General features: G+C 39.5%; 1 protein-coding gene across 4 annotated transcripts in view; it reads right to left on the reverse strand.

Annotated features, from left to right (window-relative positions):
• Jph1 (junctophilin 1) overlaps positions 1-23,045 on the reverse strand; it is a 96,557-nt gene that overhangs the window by 13,061 nt on the left and 60,451 nt on the right. For all 4 annotated transcript variants that reach the window (XM_032906990.1, XM_032906981.1, XM_032906998.1 and 1 more), the window contains exon 3: positions 16,472-16,590. In XM_032906990.1, coding sequence (XP_032762881.1) covers positions 16,472-16,590 — 119 coding nt within the window. The remainder of the gene's footprint in view (positions 1-16,471; positions 16,591-23,045) is intronic.

Below are 23,045 nucleotides of genomic sequence, written 5' to 3' on the forward strand. Positions count from 1 at the left end.
ACAAAACTTGTACATCTTAATTCATACTTATAAATCTCATCCAGAGGCCAAGTTGAAGAAGTTGTAGTAATAGACCGATGAAATTCAAATTTGGATCACACCAAATGTACTTATTTAATTAACTCCTAACACCAGCCTAGGTATTTCTGTCTTATTTAGAAGTCCGACATATTGCTTCTTTGCAAAGTTTCTTCATCTTAGGAGTGTTAGGAAAGGTGTACCTAGCTTAGTCACTGACAACTAAGACTTTTCAGAAATGTTCAGCTACATCTCTCAACTGGGTTGCTGATGTTGCTGAAATCTGCTGCATTCAAAGAAGCGGACAGACTGATGGGAGCACACCTAGCTATCAATGTTCAGATTTAAAATGCCTGGCTTTATGCCCTTATGACTGCTTAAGGAAAACAAACACAGTCCCAAGCAACGGTTCCCATTCCTGGGGTTTATCAGACAAATCATAGGTTTCAACTCAATGGAAAGCAGAAATCCAAGCCAGAGACATTTGAATTTGCATGCTCCAGGTGATTCTACACATTAGATATAAGTAACTGAAATCATGTAAAAATTATGGGTGTCCAAAGACTATACATGGATGGCACTGGGCGCCAACTGCATAGGTAGCAATGAATAGCCTAGTAAGAGCACCACTAGAAAGGGAAGCCTTGGTCCTGCCAAGACTGAACCCCCAATGAATGTGATTGTTGGGGGGAGGGCAGAAATGGGGGGAGGATGGGGAGGGGAACACCCATAGAGAAGGGGAGCAGGAAGAGATAGGGGGATGCTGGCCTGGAAACCAAGAAGGGGAATAACAATCAAAATGTAAATAAGAAATACTCAAGTTAATAAAGATGAAAAAAAATTATGGGTGTCAAATTGGCTTCTGCCTAATGCCAGCCTAACATGGTTACCCCCAATCGGAAGTGGTTCCAACACAGCACATTCATGCGAGAACTGGCCAGATGTGAGGATACACAGCTAGATTTTTCCAAAGCAAGATTCAATTCATCTTAAACAAAACAGTTAATGTAATGCAGTGGATAGAGTTTCTTCCTGGACTCTTTTCTCTTGGTACATTCTGCACCTGCTATTTGTCCTGTGTAGTAATATGTGTCACAGTGTAATGGCAGCTACATAAAGCTGGTGAGTCGTGACAACTCACAATCAGGACCAGCCATTATTGCCAGGGAGGACTAAAATAAATATTGAGAGTTTGGCAGTTGGAATTTGTAAATATTAATGTTTTTATAGTCAGAATCTGTGAATCCTAAGAGATTTTCTACCATCTGGGGATTCCCACTGGGAAAAAGTCACCTGGTCTACAACATTCCACATTTGGTCAGCCAGCCCACTATCCCCACACAGAAAGGTACGTCTACACACTTGGCACAAAGACTTTGAGCAGACACTGGCAAATAGTAAGAGAGGGAATCAATCCAGTCTGAACTTCAGAAGTGAGAATCATGGGACGGGCCATTGGCAGACTAAGGCTGCCCTAAACACATAGTCAATGCCCATGCCAACGGCTTTACTGCTGCAACAAGAGTCATTCAACAAAAATCAGTCATTCTCTGAAAGCTGCCAATCAGGAAAAGAGGAACAGGTTGAAAGATTATAAAGAGAATGCACAAGCAGTGAAAATGACATCACGTTCCCTAAAGGACCTTGTAGTTCCATCTGTAAAAGTCCTGCAGCATCTGTTACCAGTCAGATACTGTCCACCCTGATACCCTGTAAGCAGCTGTCACTCAATATAAATTTGTGAAATTGAATACACAATTCAATTTGGTCAGGATAACTAGTAGGTCCAGGAATAACCACTTTTAATCTAATAGCAGACTATTTAATTTCCCTTCTTCATGACAAAAAAGAAAAAGGAATTTTAGGTTTGGAAGGTGAGCTCAGAAGCCATCTACTCCTGGATGCTTCTCTTTACTTAACTAAAATAGTATCCATTAGTGGTTGGCACAGGCCTTTAGTAATAAACAATACTTTGACTTCTAATTTATGAGAAATGCAAGCGTAGCTAACACTTAGTAACATAGACTACATGTTTTACTTTCATGTAAATAATCAACAGTGCAATGTGTGAGCATATACACTTCAACATGGGACCACAAAGCTCATTCAGGATGTTGCCTAGGGAAGAGGCTGGCATTTTCCTAAGAGGGCTCAAAGAATTTTACCACATTCCAAGGCAGTGTTTCAACTTATTTAACTCATTCTTAGACCCACTGATAAATAAAAAAGCACCTTAATATGACTTGGGATTAAAAATGAGATAAAAACACTGAGGGAAGCAGTTTGGGAGATGACTCAGTGGAGTGCTTGCCGTATGTGTACGATCTCTAGAACTCACACCAAAAGCTGGTAGTGGTGGCTTCTGCCTGTGATCCTAGGAAGCCACAGGTAGATCCCCGAGCCCGCTGGCCAGCTACTCTTAGGAAATTTGTTAGTTCCAGCTTCAGTAAGAGACCTTGTTTCAAAAAATAAGATGGAGAGAGAGCGAAGGAGATGCCTCAAAGGAGATACTGGTTATCAATTTCTAGTCTTTGTTCGAGCGTGCGCGCGCGCGCGCGCACACACACACACACACACACACACACACACACACACACACACACACACACACCTTTTCCACACCCAAGCAAAAATCATGACTGAAAGAAAACTCAAACAGTGGGATGGAGAAACATGTAAACAGTTTCTCAATCTTTCCTATTCTCTAATCTCCTCTACTTCTTGATCATCCTCAAAAGCTGTATGTAGCTCAGTCCTCTTGCCTTAGGAAATTAAATTATTAGCACACAAAGTGCTTGGGACAGAGGCCCCTTGATGAAATATACAAGACTGATACAACATACTGTAATGCCAACTCATTTATCCATAGTGAGCAATATGAAGGTCCACAAGGTGCATGATTTTTACTGTATCACCAGTAAATGTTATTCTGAAGGGCAGAACTTCGATTCCCTAACCACTGGGAAATAAGGATGAGGTATAGGAGATGAATCAACTCTGTAATGATATCAGGATGAGTCAGCCTGATGCATCTCTTTCCTTGATCAGAACAATGATACCAGTGCAGCATCTACCTGTCTCTTGGCTATAATTCCCTGCCTTTGGCCACATAAATAGAAATATCCTTGTCAATGCAACTGCAGTAGTGCAAGCCTCTCTAGATGGGGTCTGGAAGGACAATGCCAGTGTTTGTCTCTGTAACTCACTTTTTTCTATACTTCCTAGGCTGACTGAATCTATCCAGTCATGCTCTGAGGATCTCCTTCAAACTACTACTGAGGACCTCTTGATTGATATCCGTAATATTATGGCTCATTTTTAAGTTAAGCCCTCAGAGGGCAAAGTTCTCAAATTCTCAGTGGTTAGTCACTATTTTCTCGCGCTGATTCCAATTTAGGTTTTTCCATGTGTATGTAAACTTAGCTCTTTAAGAACTTAATACCCCTGCACAGGTCTGTTTTTATCTTGCAATTTTAATTGGTCTATATAATACTGGGTTTCTGAATGAAAGCTGTGAGATTTCACCGTGATGAAAATACTGTCAGCCTCAAAAAGTAAGTAATCTGCTACAAAAACTCCCAAACTGCAAGCTAGCAGCCACCGCTTTCCCAAGGGCAGAAGCATATGCCTTACAAACAATGGCAATGCATGCATCTGAGATGTGCAAATTAAACTGGAAGTCTTTCTGCAAATGCCTATCTGATTTGATCACCCTATAAACGCACATTGGAAAACATGTGTTCCCTTGAGAAGATCCACAACACACAGAACAGAACAGGCCTTCTATACAGTTGCTGAAGGAAGTGTTGGCTGTGGGTCAAAGGGGACTGCAGTTTCCCCCTTAGCTCTGGTCTCAAAGAGGCTCACTGTCATCTCATGCTACTAGAATGTATTCATTACCAATGAACAACTTGCTTATATGAATCTGCTTGAGCTAAGGAAGGGTGGAATTACATTTTCCCACCATATTTCTTTTCCTTCAAATGCATTTCCACCATAAAAAGGCTTTTAAAAACCATTTGGTCTAGAAAACCGAGATGGCCTTTGGTATCATTTACCTCATGGTAACACCTAATACAAGACTAGAGGGACTCTGCTCTGCAGCAGAATGAACAGCAGAGCCAAGAATTAGCATCTGCAGACAACAATGGTGAGTTTGTTTGCTTGCAAAGCATTCTCCCCACTGTGTAGCTTCCCCAGATGGTAGGTAGCTGGGAGAACAGGCCAAACTCCCTCAGCTTGCTGAGCTCTCCCTGTGGGGTTCACACCCTGGAATGTCTAATCTGCCAAGGTACTTAGGTACCAGGGAAAGGGGAGTTTATTCACTGGATTCATCATCAAAATGTGCAAAAGGTCCCTTTCTTAGTGAAATATACCTATGTATTTAAATGTTTTAAATAAGATGCACACAAAGGAAGATGCTCATTTTATCACTCTTGAAGAAGTCACTTTTTTTTTTTCCCATTAATAAGTTTCTGTATTGGTTAGATGAATTAGGTGCTCTAAAAGAAATTTTTGTATAAATTAATGCTGTTACATTCTGATTACAACACATTTCTTGCCCGAGTGTGCAAGAAGCTCTCCAGTCCTGAGTTCCCCTCTAGTTGTTGCTATTCAAGTGACTTCCCAATCGGTATAGTGAGTCATCGTGTTCAATATTTGTCTCACGGAAGTCTGCGTTATTCAGGAAGCTTGATTTTCAAACCCAGAAATCCAACTAATTTCTTTCTTTCTTTCTTTCTTTCTTTTTTTTTTTTTAAATTAACTTGAGTGTTTCTTATTTCCATTTCGAGTGTTATTCCCTTTCCCAGTTTCCAGGCAAACATCCCCGTAATCCCTCCCCCTCCCCTTCTATATAGGTGTTCCCCTCCCCATCCTCCCCACATTGCCGCCCTCCCCCCAAAAATCTAGTTCACTCGGGGTTCAGTCTTAGCAGGACCCAGAGATTCCCCTTCCACTGGTGCTCTTACTAGAATATTCATTGCTACCTATGAGGTCAGAGTCCAGGGTCAGTCCACTTATAGTCTTTAGGTAGTGGCTTAGTCCCTGGAAGCTCTGGTTGCTTGGCATTGTTGTACATATGGGGTCTCGAGCCCCTTCAAGCTCTTCCAGTTCTTTCTCTGGGGGTCTTATTCTCAGTTCAGTGGTTTGCTGCTGGCATTCGCCTATGTATTTGATGTATTCTGGCTGTATCTCTCAGGAGAGATCTACATCCGGTTGCTGTCGGCCTGCACTTCTTTGCTTCATCCATCTTGTCTAATTGGGTGGCTGTATATGTATGGGCCACATGAGGGGCAGGCTCTGAATGGGTGTTCCTTCTGTGTCTGTTTTAATCTTTGCCTCCCTATTCCCTGCCAAGGGTATTCTTGTTCCCCTTTTAAAGAAGGAGTGAAGCATTCACATTTTGATCATCTGTCTTGAGTTTCATTTGTTCTAGGCATCTAGGGTAATTCAAGCATTTGGGCTAATAGCCACTAATCAATGAGTGCATACCATGTGTGTTTTTTCCTGTGATTGGGTTACCTCACTCAGGATGATATTTTCCAGTTCAACCATTTGCCTGAATTTCATAAAGTCATTGTTTTTTGATAAAAACAGTAATATTCCATTGTGTAGATGTACCACATTTTCTGTATCCATTCCTCTGTTGAAGGGCATCTGGGTTCTTTCAGCTTCTGGCTATTATAAATAAGGCTGCGATGAACATAGTGGAGCACGTGTCTTTTTTATATGTTGGGGCATCTTTTGGATATATGCCCAGGAGAGGTATATCTGGGTCTTCAGGTGGTACAACGTCCAATTTTCTGAGGAAACTCCAGACTGATTTCCAGAATGGTTGTACCAGTCTGCAATCCCACCAACAATGGAGGAGTGCTCCTCTTTCTCCAAGATCCTCGCCAGCATCTGCTGTCACCTGAGTTTTGATCTTAGCCATTCTCACTGGTGTGAGGTGAAATCTCAGGGTTGTTTTGATTTGCATTTCCCTGATGACTAAAGATGTTGAACATTTCTTTAGGTGTTTCTCAGCCATTCGGCATTCCTCAGCTGTGAATTCTTTTGTTTAGCTCTGAACCCCATTTTTTTAATAGGGTTCTTTGTCTCCCTGCGGTCTAACGTCTTGAGTTCTTTGTATATTTTGGATATAAGCCCTCTATCTTTTGTAGGATTGGTAAAGATCTTTTCCCAATCTGTTGGTTGCCGTTTTTTCCTAACCACAGTGTCCTTTGCCTTACAGAAGCTTTGCAGTTTTATGAGATCCCATTTGTCGATTCTTGATCTTAGAGCATAAGCCATTGGTGTTTTGTTCAGGAAATTTTTTCCAGTGCCCATGTGTTCCAAATGCTTCCCTAATTTTTCTTCTATTAGTTTGAGTGTATCTGGTTTGATGTGGAGGTCCTTTATCCACTTGGACTTAAGCTTTGTACAGGGTGATAAGCATGGATCGATCTGCACTCTTCTACATGTTGACCTCCAGTTGAACCAGCACCATTTGCTGAAAATGCTATCTTTTTTCCATTTGATGGTTTTGGCTCTTTTGTCAAAAATCAAGTGCCGATATGTGTGTGGGTTCATTTCTGGGTCTTCAATTCTGTTCCATTGGTCTATCTGTCTGTCTCTGTACCAATACCATGCAGTTTTTATCACTATTGCTCTGTAATACTGCTTGAGTTCAGGGATAGTGATTCCCCCTGAAGTCCTTTTATTGTTGAGGATAGTTTTAGTTATCCTGGGTTTTTGGTTATTCCAGATGAATTTGCAAATTGTTCTGTCTAACTCTTTGAAGAATTGGATTGGTATTTTGATGGGGATTGCATTGAATCTGTATGGCCATTTTTACTATATTAATCCTGCCAATCCATGAGCATGGGAGATCTTTCCATCTTCTGAGGTCTTCTTCAATTTCTTTCTTCAGAGTCTTGAAATTTTTATTGTACAGATCTTTTACTTGCTTGGTTAAAGTCACACTGAGGTACTTTATATTATTTGGGTCTATTATGAAGGGTGTCGTTTCCCTAATTTCTTTCTCGGCTTGTTTCTCTTTTGTGTAGAGGAAGGCTACTGATTTATTTGAGTTAATTTTATACCCAGCCACTTTGCTGAAGTTGTTTATCAGCTTTAGTAGTTCTCTGGTACAACTTTTGGGATCATTTAAATATACTATCATATCATCTGCAAATAGTGATATTTTGACTTGTTCTTTTCCGATCTGTATCCCCTTGATCTCCTTTTGTTATTTGATTGCTCTGGCTAGAACTTCAAGAACTATATTGAATAAGTAGGGAGAGAGTGGGCAGCCTTGTCTAGTCCCTGATTTTAGTGGGATTGCTTCAAGTTTCTCTCCATTTAGTTTAATGTTAGCAACTGGTTTGCTGTATATGGCTTTTACTATGTTTAGGTATGGGTCTTGAATTCCTATTCTTTCCAGGACTTTTATCATGAAGGGGTGTTGAATTTTGTCAAATGCTTTCTCAGCATCTAATGAAATGATCATGTGGTTTTGATCTTTCAGTTTGTTTATATAATGGATCACGTTGATGGTTTTCCGTATATTAAACCATCCCTGCATGCCTGGGATGAAGCCTACTTGATCATGGTGGATGATTGTTTTGATGTGCTCTTGGATTCGGTTTGCCAGAATTTTATTGAGTATTTTTGTGTCGATATTCATAAGGGAAATTGGTCTGAAGTTCTCTTTCTTTGTTGGGTCTTTGTGTGGTTTAGGTATAAGAGTAATTGTGGCTTCATAGAAGGAATTCAGTAGTGCTCCATCTGTTTCAATTTTGTGGAATAGTTTGAATAGTATTGGTATGAGGTCTTCTATGAAGGTCTGATAGAATTCTGCACTAAACCGGTCTGGACCTGGGCTCTTTTGGTTGGGAGACCTTTAATGACTGCTTCTATTTCCTTAGGAGTTATGGGGGTTGTTTAACTGGTTTATCTGTTCCTGATTTAACTTCGGTACCTGGTATCTGTCTAGGAAATTGTCCATTTCCTGCAGATTTTCAAGTTTTGTTGAATATAGGCTTTATAGTAAGATCTGATGATTTTTTGAATATCCTCTGAATCTGTAGTTATGTCTCCCTTTTCATTTCTGATTTTGTTAATTTGGACACACTCTCTGTGTCCTCTCGTTAGTCTGGCTAAGGGTTTATCTATCTTGTTGATTTTCTCAAAGAACCAACTTTTGGTTCTGTTGATTCATTCTATGGTCCTTTTTGTTTCTACTTGATTGATTTCAGCTCTGAGTTTGATTATTTCCTGCCTTCTACTCCTCCTGGCTGTATTTGCTTCTTTTTGTTCTAGAGCTTTTAGGTGTGCTGTCAAGCTGCTGACATATGCTCTTTCCTGTTTCTTTCTGCAGGCACTCAGCGCTATGAGTTTTCCTCTTAGCACAGCTTTCATTGTGTCCCATAAGTTTGGGTATGTTGTACCTTCATTTTCATTAAATTCTAAAAAGTCTTTAATTTCTTTCTTTATTTCTTCCTTGACCAGGTTAGGTTGAGTAGAGCATTGTTCAATTTCCACGTATACGTGGGCATTCTTCCCTTATTGTTATTGAAGACCAGCTTTAGGCCGTGGTGGTATGATAGCCCGCATGGGATTATTTCTTTCTTTCTGTACCTGTTGAGGCCTTTTTTTTACCCATTTATTTGTTCATTTTGGAGAAAGTACCATGAGGAGCTGAGAAGAAGGTATATCCTTTTGCTTTAGGATAGAATGTTCTATAAATATCTGTTAAGTCCATTTGGCTCATGACTTCTCTTAGTCTGTCTACGCCTCTGTTTAATTTCTGTTTCATGATCTGTCCATTGATGAGAGTGGGGTGTTGAAATCTCCTACTATTATTGTGTGAGGTGCAATGTGTTTTGAGCTTTAGTAAGGTTTCTTTTTACATTATGTAGGTGCCCTTGTATTTGGGGCATAGATATGTAGGATTGAGAGTTCATCTTGGTGGATTTTTCCTTTGATGAATATGAAGTGTCCTTCCTTATCTTTTTTGATGACTTTTAGTTGAAAATCGATTTTATTCGGTATTAGAATGGCTACTCCAATTTGCTTCTTCCGACCATTTGCTTGGAAAGTTGTTTTCCAGTCTTTCACACTGAGGCAGTGTCTGTCTTTGTCTCTGAGGTGTGTTTCCTGTAGGCAGCAGAATGCAGGGTCCTTGTTGTGTATCCAGTTTGTTAATCTATGTCTTTTTATTGGGGAGTTGAGGCCATTGATGTTGAGAGATATTAAGGAATAGTGATTATTGCTCCCTGTTATATTCATATTTGGATGTGAGGTTATGTTTGTGTGGTTTTCTTCTCTTTGTTTTGTTGCCAAGACGATTAGTTTCTTGCTTCTAGGGTATAGCTTGCCTCCTTATGTTGGGCTTTACCATTTATTATCCTTTGCAGTGCTGGATTTGTAGAAAGATATTGTGTAAATTTGGTTTTGTCATGGAATATCTTGGTTTCTCCATCTATGTTAATTGAGAGTTTTTGCAGGATACAGTAACCTGGGCTGGCATTTGTGTTCTCTTAGGGTCTGTATGACATCTGTCCAGGATCTTCTGGCTTTCATAGTTTCTGGCGAAAAGTCTGGTGTGATTCTGATAGGTCTGCCTTTGTATGTTACTTGACCTTTTTCCCTTACTGCTTTTAATATTCTTTCTTTATTTTGTGTGTTTGGTGTTTTGACTATTATGTGACGGGAGGTGTTTCTTTTCTGGTCCAATCTATTTGGAGTTCTGTAGGCTTCTTGTATGCTTATGGGTATCTCTTTCTTTAGGTTAGGGAAGTTTTCTTCTATGATTTTGTTGAAGATATTTACTGGTCCTTTGAGCTGGGAGTCTTCACTCTTTTCTATACCTATTATCCTTAGGTTTGATCTTCTCATTGAGTCCTGGATTTCCTGTATGTTTTGGACCAGTAGCTTTTTCTGCTTTACATTATCTTTGACAGTTGAGTCGATGATTTCTATGGAATCTTCTGCTCCTGAGATTCTCTCTTCCATCTCTTGTATTCTGTTGGTGAAGCTCGTATCTATAGCTCCTTGTCTTTTCTTTTGGTTTTCTATATCCAGGGTTATTTCCATGTGTTCTTTCTTGATTGCTTCTATTTCCATTTTTAATTCCTTCAACTGTTTGATTGTGTTTTCCTGGAATTCTTTCAGGGATTTTTGCGATTCCTCTCTTGTTCTCTAAGGGAGTTCTTCATGTCTTTCTTGAAGTCCTCCAGCATCATGATCAAATATGATTTTAAACTAGATCTTGCTTTTCTGATGTGTTTGGATATTACGTGTTTGCTTTGGTGGGAGAATTGGGCTCTGATGATGCCATGTAGTCTTGGTTTCTGTTGCTTGGGTTCCTGCGCTTGCCTCTCACCATCAGATTATCTCTAGTGTTACTTTGTTCTGCTATTTCTGACAGTGGCTAGACTGTTCTATAAGCCTGTGTTTCAGGAGTGCTGTAGACCTGTTTTCCCGTTTTCTTTCAGCCAGTTATGGGGACAGAGTGTTCTGCTTTCGGGCGTGTAGTTTTTCCTATCTACAGGTGAAGAAGTCACTCTTATCAAGGCACTTATATCATCAACCCAGTGGGGCACCTCTCCAGAACAGTGCTGTAACCTGCATTTTGCAGTCTTTCTTCTTCTCTCTTACCTTCCAGAACTGTTCCCTTTCTCTCTGTGGGGAGCAGGGCTGTGTGCACATGAGCATCTGACATTCTGCTGTTTTCCTTAATTGGTCTCCACTGCTCATTTTTTGGAGACAGGGTCTCTTGCTGAACCCAGAGTGCACCAATTCTTCTTTGCTGGCTTGCCAGCAGGCCAGGTAACTGCCTGTCTTTTCCCACTTATTCTGTAGTATTGCTGAGATTAAAGAACATAGACCTTTTAAAAATCCAGCCCTGATTGCTCCCAGAGGCACTTGTGGCACAGGCCTAGGTAGGCTAGGTGACTTCTCCTTCTCTGTTCCTTTCCAATAGCTTTGGTTCTGGCAGCATCTTCCTTCCAGACTCATCTGATCCCAGTCCTGACTTCTCACAGGGGCCCTGTGGCCATACATACTGTTACATGTTGTGCCGACATCTGACATAGGCTACCTGGGCTTCCCATCCCTATTCTTTTCTCCAGTTGTTTGAAATATATCCATTTCCTAGGCCCTGCCCAGGTATAGTTGGAGAGTTTGCTGAACTCTATCCTGCTGGCACCCTCTTCAATACCCAGCCTTAGCTTGGATTGTACCTACTGTGTGCTGGCCCATTTTGATCAGACCCACCTGAGCCATCTCTACACCCAGACTTGGCTCCAGTTATACATGCTGTGTGCTGATCCAGTCTCTTGAGTCCCCCAGACACTAGTCTGTCTTCAGCATATCTAGCCTCCAGGTCTGGTCATAATCTGTTCATCGATCAAGCCTGTTCATGGAACCTGGCCAGCCTGACTATCCTCAACCCACAGGCCTCACTTCAGCTGCACAGTCTGAACGACCTACCATGACACATCACTTCAGACACATAAGCAGCAAAGGAAGCCTACACAAATCATACTGTAAAATTACAAATAGTATGAAAGACCAACACAAGCTTTCTCCCTGTCATATCAACCAGTATGCTAGAGCTGTTCCCCAATGGAATTACACAGGTGACCCCAAGACACAAACTTAAAAGATTCTTAAAAGAATCGTAAACTTCATCAAATAATCCAAGTTTAAATACACAAACAGCTCAGTAAACTTAGTGGGAATAACAAAAAATGGAGTGAAATCTCAGTGAAGTCCAAGAAAACACAAACATACAGCCAAGTGGAATGCTGAAGACGGTTCAGGTTTTAAAACTAATTCAGTAAAGAAATAGAAATATTGAAGAGAACATAAGCTGGAATGAAAACTTCAATAGCCCAATTTGAAAACTCAGGGAAAGCCTTCCACAAGAATGGATCAAGTAGAAGAAATGGTGGGGTACATGAAGATAAAGTAGAGGATTTAGAACAAAGAAACAAGAAATAGACAACAACAACAACAACAACAACAACAACAACACATGCAGAAACTATTGGATACCATGAAAAGGCCAAAATTTCTAATTATGAGCACAGATGAAAAATCCCAGATTAATTGCACAGAACAGATTTTCAACAAAATCATACAAGAGAACATCCCCAAACCAAGGACACAATCCCAGTAAGCACATAAGAAGCACAGAACAGCAACTTGACAGGAAGGACCAGAAAAGAAACTCCCCACAGCATATCATGATCCAAACACTAGACACACAGGACAAAGGACAGCTATCAAAGACTTTAAGAGAAAAGATAAGTCACAGGTGATGGAAAGTCCCTCCAAATAACAGCTAGTTTCTCAGTGCAATCTTTGAGCATAGAGTAATTATTTCAAGTTCTAAAAGACCATGGATGCCAACCTAGACTACTACACCAAGCAAAATTATCAGGTACAGCTGAGGGATGAAAAGTAATTTCCACGATATAAACAGACTAAAAGGAGATATGCCACCAAACCAGCATTTGGAGAATGCTGGAGGCAGTATTTCAGATTGATGAAAGGAATGAGCACAGGTGAGAGACTAAAGAAAGAAAATAAAGGAACCAATAATTACTGAAACATAAAAAACACAAGACAGGACCAAGAACACAAACAAAAATAGCCAACAAGCTAAATGCCTGTGATCAACACACACTTTAAATAGTAATGACCTCCACTACCCCACTGAAAGGCACAGGTCAGTTAAATGGATTAAGAAACAATGTCCACCTTTCTGCTGTCTGCAAGAGATTTGCTTTAGCTTTAAAGATAGGTACCTCCTTAAAGAGAAAGGATGGATGAAACCATCATGAGTAAATGGGACCAGGAAGCACAAAGCAGTCACTGTTCTTATATCTTACCAATAGTCTTGAACCAAAAACTAGTTAGAAGAGATAAGGATTACATTGTAATCCAGGGAATGATTAACCACAAAGACATCACAATCCTAAACACATATGCATTTGACTTTATAAAACCACTCTACTGAAATGAAAGACACACGCTCTCAGTCAGTTAAAAACACTCGAATCCGCTGGGGATTTAGCTCAGTGGTAGAGCGCTTACCTAGGAAGTGCAAGGCCCTGGGTTCGGTCCCCAGCTCCGAAAAAAAAGAACCAAAAAAAAAAAAAAAAAAAAAAAACCCAAAAAAACCCGCGAGTCCAAAACCCCACTTTAATCACCAGACAGGTTATCTAAATAGAGAAACATCAGAACTAAATGACATTATATATGAAATATATATGAAATAGGTGAATACAGAATATTCTGTCCAAACTCCAAAGACTATGCATTCTCCTCAGGAGCCTACAGAAAATTTTCTAAAATCACACAGCCTGGTAAACACATCTTTAAAACGTCAGAAAAATTAATTCCGTGTATCATTTTGAACTGTAATACAATGAAATTTAAACAGCAAAGATTGTACATAGATTCATGGAGATTAAATGAAAATGAAACCTCAGCATAGGAAAACCTCTAGGACACATGAAATAGAGTTCTATAATGGAATGTTATACTTCTAAATGCTCACGTTAAAATATCAGAACACTCTCAAGCCAGGAATAGTGGTATATGCCTTTAGTCCAAGCAGTTGGGAGACAAAAAGATCTGAGTTTGAGGTCAGCCTGGTCAACATAGCAAATTTTAGGTCAGTGAGAGCTGTGTAAATAGACCCTCTTTTACCCCCACTTCCAGAAACATTGAAAACATAAGCTAGAAAACCCACAAGACACAGGAGTAGGAGACTTTCTGAATGAGACTTCATGTGCTCAGGAATTAGAGTTAATGATTGACAAATGGGACCTCATAAAACCAAAGCAAAGTCCTACAGTACAGAGCTTCCTTTGTACAGTGAAGGAAATAAGCGAGAAAAGAAACCACAGAGTGGTAGAGAATTTCTGTACTACACATCTGATAGATGATTAATATCTGGAATATATAAAGAATTTAAATAATGAGTCCAGATAATACACAACACAGTTCTAACATGGGCTATAGATCTGAACAGAGTTCTCAAGAGGAGAAATGAAAATGGCTAAAAGAATCTCAAAAACATGTACAACATTCTTAGTGACTAGGAAAATACAAATTAAAATTAATTTGAGGTTTCGTCCTACACAGTCAGAATGGCTAAGATCAAGAAAACAACTGAACTTTTTTGTGCATAAGCCACCTTTCATGGTTAAGTGTTCCTACTACCCTTCATTAAAGAAGCACATCTTCACAGCCAATGGAGACCCATCATAGATATATCAACTTGAAAGTATATGTGTGTGTGTGTGGGGGGGATGGGGAGGGTAGGAGAGAAAGTGATACAATTCTATTTAAATGAAAAACATATTTAAAAAAGTAAAATAAAATATGTTAAAAAATATCTGTGATGCTGGAGAGATGGTTAAGAATGTATATACACAATAGAGCTGGCCTTGGTGGTGGGGGCCAGGTGAGTGGACCTGAGAGTGTGGTGAATACAAAAGAGCTGGTCCCACCACTTGCCTGCAGTAAGGTGGCATGGGCTCAGGAGAGATGCCCTCGCAACCTGTGGCAGGTGGAAGAGCTGGCCCCAGGGTTATAAGAACATAGGAGAGCTGGCCCTTGCTGGCTATAGCACTTGGGAGAGTGGGTCTTGCACTTTGGCTGGGCAGCACAGTATAGCTGCCCCGAGAGTGAAGGTATGGGCAAGCCTCTCATTGAGGGCCTGAGAGTAGGAGAACTGGCCCTGCTCCTTCCTTGCTATGGGATCATGTGAGCTAGCTGGGGCAGTGCTGGAAAGACTGCCCTGGCGGCGTGGGTGCAGGAGAACTGGTAGGCTGAGGAGCTTAATTACCAACCAGTCCTAGATCCAGGGCTTCAAGTTAGCCCACCCAAACATCTACCCTATCTATGAACTGCTGGAACATGTAAAACGGCCTGTCCTGCAGATCCAAAACTGCAGGATCTCCAAGACACAAGGAAACAACAGGAAATCTGAGAGGAGTTCCAGTGAGGATCTAGTATTGGTAGTGGAGAAGTCAGAGACCTAGAAGCAGACTAATGACTCATTGCAATGAACATTTGTAAATAAAGATGTGTGGACAAAAAGGTATACTGTGGGACACACTGATTCCACAAAGAGATGATTTTTGTTTGCTTGTTTTAAATTTTTGTTTTTTATTTTCTTTTGGAGGGAGGTTACAAGGGCAGAAGGCAGATACAAAGGGACAGGGAGATGAGTAGGCTAGGGGTGCATCATATGAAGCTCACAAAGAATCAGTAAAAAGTTTTAAGAAAGCATGCATGTAGCTCTAGTAGAGGACCTGCACTCATGTGCACATATCATGCCATCCTATAATTTAAAATAATAACAATAAAATATTTTGAAAAAGAACAAGAACTGACAACAATTGCTGGAGAAAATTTGAGGCAAGGAGAACCCTAATTACTGTTGATGGAATTTCAAATTGATACAACCACTCTAAGTTAGTATAGAGAATTCCTATCTAGTTGTAAAGCCCATGCACCTGAACAATAATTGAATTGGAATAAACTCCACAAAGGGGAAAAGTAGCATTTTCATCTTGGAGGAAACCAATAGCTATTTGTGTAGACATAAGGCCGACCCCACAGGAGAAAACTCATGCCTGGTACTGAAAATCCAGGTCCATAGTCAGTGAGGGCATGAATCCTGTAAGAAATCCTGTAAGTATACTTATCTGTATACTCAAAGGTAAGTGTAGCTCTCCCTCTCTATCAAAGCATCTTTTTGTAACAGGTGAAGACCATTACAAAGATCTACAACTGGTCAAAATGTAGAGAATAAGTAGCTGGGTGATGCCCAGTTACAACTGATTCAACTGCAGTGGATACATCCTGATGCTCAGAAGAAAAAAAAATCTCAAAAGACAATGCAGAAAGGTTGTGAGAACCAGAGGCCTAGGCTGTCTCCTGTTTGATCGTAGCTCTGATACATAACAAAGGGAATGTACCCATGAACTCTAAACAGTATTGTTGTCTGAACAAGACTGTCATGATGACAATACTAGTTGACATGCTAGTTGACATGGGATGGGGAAAATTCCCCATGGTCCTACACCCAGATGAAGAGCTATAGAAGGCCAATGACTGCTGAGAGCGGGGGGAACCAGCTTCTTCCATGGATAAGTTCCGTTATAGGTTGTTCAATTTCAAGTGGTCAGCCCTGGACACACAAGCAAAGCAGATAGACACATTTGGTTATATATACACATGTGTGCATCTATGCATCACATATTTATACATGTACAACAGCGATAATTGCAGAAGTCATGTACTTTGGAAGGAGAACTTGAGGGAGGCAAGAGTGAAGTAGATGTCCTGCTCACATATGAACTTCTCAATAAATAAATAAAACACAGGAAAAGAAAAGCTCATGCTTGAACTTGCCCCAGAAAAGGAAGAAATGAAGATTTACCTGGTTGGTAGAAATCAGGTGACAGCTCTCTGGCCACAGCTCTCGCAATGTCGCACTCCTGGCGAGCAGCCACTGCAGCTTGATCAGCAGCATCAGCTTTTGCTCTGGCATGTGCAGTCCTGCATGGGTGTGAAAAGACTGGTGAGCAGAGAGTTACCCATGGACAAGCAAACCTCAATCTAGGGAGAGCAATGTTAATTATGATCATGGCCTGACACTTGCAAGAACAACTTTTAGTCATACTACTAAGACCTCAGCAACAGCCACAACACAGAGGGATCACCCCAGTCCTGCTTCCAAGGTAAAAGAAAATCATGAACAAGGTCTTTACCACTGCACACTGTGTCTGGTTGTGAGAACTCAATGGGCCCAACCCGTCTGCTGATTTTGCATCCTATTTACCCAACATTAAAAGAAAACAAAAAGGGATGGGTTGAGCAGAGTAGGATTTGATCATATGACTTAGTTGTATGTTTATGACCAAATTCCACTGGTAGAACTGATTAAGAATCTGAATGAGGAAGCAAGACCAGGAGCCTAAGCAACAGAAACCAAGGCTACTTGGCATCATCAGAATCCAGTTTTCCCACCACAGCAAGGCCTTAATATACCAACACACAGGAAAAGCAAGATTTGGATTTAAAAATCACATTTCGTAATGATGATAGAGAACTTTAAGAAGGGTGCAAATAACTCTATTAAAGAAATACAGGAGAACAGAGGTATACAAGTAGAAGCCCTTAAAGAAGAAACACAAAACTCCTTTAAAGAATTACAGGAAAACACAACCAAATAGGTGAAGGAATTGAACAAAACCATCCAAGACCTAAAGATGGAAATAGATAAAATAAAGAAATCACAAAGAGAGACAACCCTGAAGACAGGAAACCTAGGAAAGAGATCAGGAGTCATAGACCCAAGCATTACCAAGAGAATACAAGAGGTAGAAAAGAGAATCTTGGGTGAAGCATATACCAGAGAAAACATTGACACAACCATCAAAGAAAATGCAAAATGCAAAAAGATCCAGGAGACATCTATGAATCCAGGACACAAGGAGAAGATCAAACCTAAGGATGATAGGCATAGAAGAGAGCAAAGATTCCCAAATTAAAGGGCCAGGAAATATCTTCAACAAAATTATAAAAGAAAACTTCCCTAACCATAAAGAAAGAGATACCCATAAACATACAAGAAGCCTACAGAACTCCAAATAGATTGGACCAGAAAAGAAATTCTTCCCATCACATAATAGTCAAAACAGCAAATGCACAAAACAAAGAAAGCATATTAAAAGCAGTAAGGGAAAAATAGGTCAAGTAACATATAAAGGCAGACCTATTAGAATTATACCAGCCTTCTCAACAGAGACTATGAAAGCTAGAAGATCCTGGGCAGATGTCATACAGATCCTAAGAAAACACAAATGCCAGCCCAGGCTACTATACCCAACAAAACTCCCAATTAACATAGATGTAGAAACTAAGATATTTCATGACAAAAACAAATTTACATGATATCTTTCCACAAATCCAGCTCTACAAAACATAGTAGATGGAAATTTCCAACAAAATGAGGAAAACTGCATGCTAGAAAAAGCAAGAAAGTAATCTCACAACAAACCCAAAAGAAGACCTACACAAACATAAATCTATCTCTAACAACAAAAAGAACAGGAAACAACAATCACCATTCCTTAATATCTCTTAACACCAATGGACTCAATTTCCCAATAAAAAGACATAGACTAAAAGACTGGATATATAGACAGGACAGAGCATTTTGCTGTATACAGGAAACAAATCTCAATGACAAAGACACTACCTAAGAGTAAAAGGCTGGAAAAAAAATTTCCAAGCCTATGGTCCCAAGAAAAAAGATGGAATAGCCATTCTAATATCGAATAAAATCATTTTCAACCAAAAGTTATCAAAAAAGATAAGGAAAGATACTACAAGATGAATTTTCAATTCTGAACATCTATGCTCCAAATGCAAGGGCAACCACATTAGTAAAAGAAACTACTGAAGGTTTAAGGATACACTGTACCACACACAATAAGAGTGGAAGACTTCAACACCCCACTCTAAGCAAAGGACAGATCATGGAAACATAAACTGAACAGACACAGTGAAACTAACAGAAGTTATGAACCAAATGGATTTAACATATGTATGTTAACATATATATGTATGTTAAATATATATAAATAATATGTGTGTGTGTGCTTGTGTATATAAAGCATTTCATCCTAAAACAAAAGAATATACCATCTTCTCAGCACCTCCTGATACCTTCTGGAAAACTGACCATATAATTGGTCATAAAACAGGATTCAACAGATACAAGAAGATTGAAATAATCCCATGCATCTTTAATAACAAAATCAACAGAAAGCCCACATACACATGGAAGTTGAACAATGCTTTATTCTATAACTCGATCAAAGAAGAAATAAAAAAGAAACTAAAGACTTTTTAGAATTCAATTAAAATGAAGGCACAACATACCCAAACTAATAGGATACTTTGAAAGCAGTGCTAAGAGGAAAACTCAAGAGTTCTGAGAGCCTCCAAAAAGAAACTGGAGAGAGCATACACTAGCATCTTGACAGCACACCTGAATGATCTAGAACAAAAAGAAGCAAATACACCCAAGAGGCAGGAAATAATTAAATTCAGAACTAAAATCAACCAAGTAGAAACAAAGAGAACTATACAAAGAATCAACCAAACCAGGAGCAGGTTCTTTGAGAAAATAAACAAAATAGATAAACCCTTAGCTAGATTAACCAGAGGATATATAGATAGTATCCAAATTAACAAAATCAGAAATGAAAATGGAATGATATCCTTCACAATAGTCACAAATAATATAAAATACCACATTGCAATTCTAACCAAGCAAGTGAAAGCTCTGTATGACAAGAACTTCAAGTCTCTTGAGAAAGAGATTGAAAACAATCTCAGAAGATGGAAAGATCTCCCATGCTCATGGATTGGCAGGATTAATATTGTAAAAAAGGCCATCTTGCCAAAAGCAATCTATGGATTCAATGCAATCCCCATCAAAATCCCAGCTCAATTCTTCACAGAGTTAGAAAAAACAAGCTGCAATTCATTTGAAATAACAAAAAACCCAAGATAGTGAAAACTATCCCACAACAATAAAAGAACTTCTGGGGGAATCGCCATCCTGGACCTCAACTTGGATTACAGAGCAATAGTGATGAAAGTGTATAGTATTGGTACAGAGACAGGGACTTAGATCAATGGAATAGAATTGAAGACCCAGAAATGAACCCACACACCTATCGTTACTTGATCTTTGACAAAGGAGCTGAAACCATTCAGTGGAAAAAGACCATATTTTTCAACAAATGGTGCTGGTTCAACTCATGGTCAGCATGGAGAAGACTGCAAATTGATCCATTTTTATCACCCTATACAAAGCTCAAGTCTAAGTGGTTGAAGGTCCTCCACATAAAACCAGATACACTCAAAGTAATAAAAAAAAAGTGGGGGAAGAGCCTTGAACACATGGGCACTGGGGAAAATTTCCTGAACAGAGCACCAATGGCTTATGCTTTAAGATCAAGAATCAACAAATGGGACCTCATAAAATTGCAAAGCAAGTAAGTAAGTAAGTAAAGTAAGGCAAAGGACACTACCATTAGGACAAAATGGCCACCAACAGATTGGGAAAAGATCTTTACTTACCCTACATGTGACAGAGGGCTAATATCCAATCTATACGAAGAATTCAAGAAGTTAGACTCCTTGAATCAGAGAATCAAATAACCCCATCAAAAATGGGGTATAGAGCTAAACAAAGAATTCTCAGCTGAAGAATATCGAATGGCTGAGAAACACCTAAAAAAAATGTTCAACATCCTTAGTCATCAGAGAAATGCAAATCAACACAACCCTGAGATTCCACCTCACACCAGTCAGAATGGGTAAGATCAAAAACTCAGGTGACAACAGATACTAGTGAGGATATGGAGAAAGAGGAACACTCCTCCATTGTTTACGACTCCTCCTGGCATTGCAGCTGGTACAACCACTCTGGAAATCAGAAAATTGGACATAATACTGCCTGAGGACCCCAGCTATATCACTCCTGAGCATATACCCAAAAGATGCTTCAACATATAACAAGGACACATACTCTATTATGTTCAGAGCCTTATTCATAATAGCCAAAAAGCTAGAAAGAACCTAGATGTGCCTCAACAGAGAAATGGATACAGAAAATTTGGTACTTTTATATAATGGAGTACTACTTAGCTATTAAAAACAATGACTTCATGAAATTCATAGGCAAATGGATGGAACTAGAAAATATCATCTTGAGTGAGGTAACCTAATATTTCTCTCTCTCTCTCTCTCTCTCTCTCTCTCTCTCTCTCTCTCACACACACACACACACACACACACACACACACACACCCCACATATGGTATGCATTAGTGGACATTAGCCTAAAATCTTGGATTACCTAAGATACAATCCATAGACCACAAAAGTGTGGCTGCTTCAGTCCTTCTTAGAAAGGGGAACAAAAATATTCATTGGAGAAAATACGGAGACAAAGTTTGGAGCAGAGACTGAAGGAATGGCCATCCAGAGACTGTCCCACCATGTACATACATACATACATACAGCCACCAAGACTAGATAAGATTGATGAAGTTAAGAAGGGCATGCTGACAGTAACCAGATATAAATGTCTCCTGAGAGACACAGCCAGAACAAGTCAAATATAGAGGCGAATGCTAGCAGCAAACCATTGAGCTGAGAACAGGGGAGCAGGTAGAGAAATGATTGAAGGAGCTGAAGGGATTTGCAACCACATAAGAACAATAATACCAACCAACCAGAGCTCCCTGGAACTAAACCACCAGCAAAGAGTACACATGGACAGAGCCATGGTTCCAGCTGCATATGTAGCAGATGATGGACTCGTTGGATACCAATGGGAGGAGAAGCCCTTGGACCTGCAAAGGCTTGATGCCCCAGTGTAGGGGACTATCAGGGTGGGGAGGCAGGAAAGGGTGGGTCAGTGGGGGAATCACCCACATAGGAGAGGGAAAATGGAATAGGGAATTTATGGACGGGAAGCCGGAAAGGGAATTTGAAATACAAATAATAAAATATCCAATAAAAAATAAAATCTAAAAAACGAAATGAAAATGGAGACATAACAGAAAATGAGGAATTTCAAAAAATTATTAGATCCTACTCCAAAATCCTATACTTAACACAACTGGAAAATCTATATTAAATGAACAATTTTCTAAATAGATATCAGGTACCAAAGTTAAATCAGGATCTGATAAGCCATCTAAACAATCCCATAACCCCTAAAGAAATTGAAGCAGTCATTAAAAGCCTCCTAACAAAAAACAACCCAGAACCAGATGGGTTTAGTACAGAATTCTATTAGACCTTCAAAGAACACCTAATACCAATACTGTTCAAACTATTCCACAAAGTAGAAACAGAAGGAACACTACCCAATACGTTCTTTGAAGCCACAAATATGCTTTTACCTAAACCAAACAAAGACCCAACAAAGAAAGAGAACTTCAGACCAATTTCCCTCATGGATATCAATGTAAAAATACTGAATAAAATTCTTACAAACTAAATCTAAGAACATGTCAAAATAATCATTCATCATGATCAAGTAGGCTTCATTCCAAGGATGCAGGATTGGTTCAATAAAAGGAAATCTATCAACATAGTCCACTATATAAACACACTCAAAGGGGGAGGGCACATGATCATCTCATTAGATGCTGAGGAAGCATTTGACAAAATTCAACACCCATTTATGTTAAAAGTCTTGGAAAGATCAGGAATTCAAGGCCTATACCTAAACATAGTAAAACAATATACAGCAAACCAGTTGCCAATATCAATCTAAATGGAGAGAAACTTGAAGCAATCTCATTAAAATCAGGGACTAGACAAGGCTGCCTACTCTCTCTACTTACTCAATATAGTACGCAAAGCCCTGGCTCAAGCAATTAAACAACAAAAGGAGGTCAAAGAAATACAAATTGGAAAGGAAGAAGTCAAAATATCACTATTTGCAGATGATATGATAGTATACTTAAGTGACCCCCACAAGCTCCACCAGAGAACTCCTACAGCTGATAAAAACTTCAGCAAAGTGGTTGGATATAAACTCAAATAAATAAGTAGCCTTCCTCTACTCAAAGGATAAACAGACTGAGAAGAAAATAGGTTAATGATACTCTTCACATCAAATAATATAAAATACTTTGCTGTGATTCTAATGAAGCAAGTGAAATATTTATATGACAAGAACTTCACATCTCTGAAGAAAGAAATTGAAGAAGACCTCAGAAGATGGAAAGACCTCCCATGCTCATGGATTGGCAGGATTAATATTGTAAAAATGGCCATCTTGCCAAAAGCAATCTATAGATTCAATGCAATCCCCATCAAAATTCCAACTCAATCCTTCATAGAATTAGAAAGAACAATTTTCAAATTCATTTGGAATATCAAAACTCTAGGATAGCGAAAACTATTCTCAACAA

This window comes from Rattus rattus, chromosome 1, assembly GCF_011064425.1.
Source record: "Rattus rattus isolate New Zealand chromosome 1, Rrattus_CSIRO_v1, whole genome shotgun sequence".
Classification (NCBI taxonomy): Eukaryota; Metazoa; Chordata; class Mammalia; order Rodentia; family Muridae; genus Rattus; species Rattus rattus.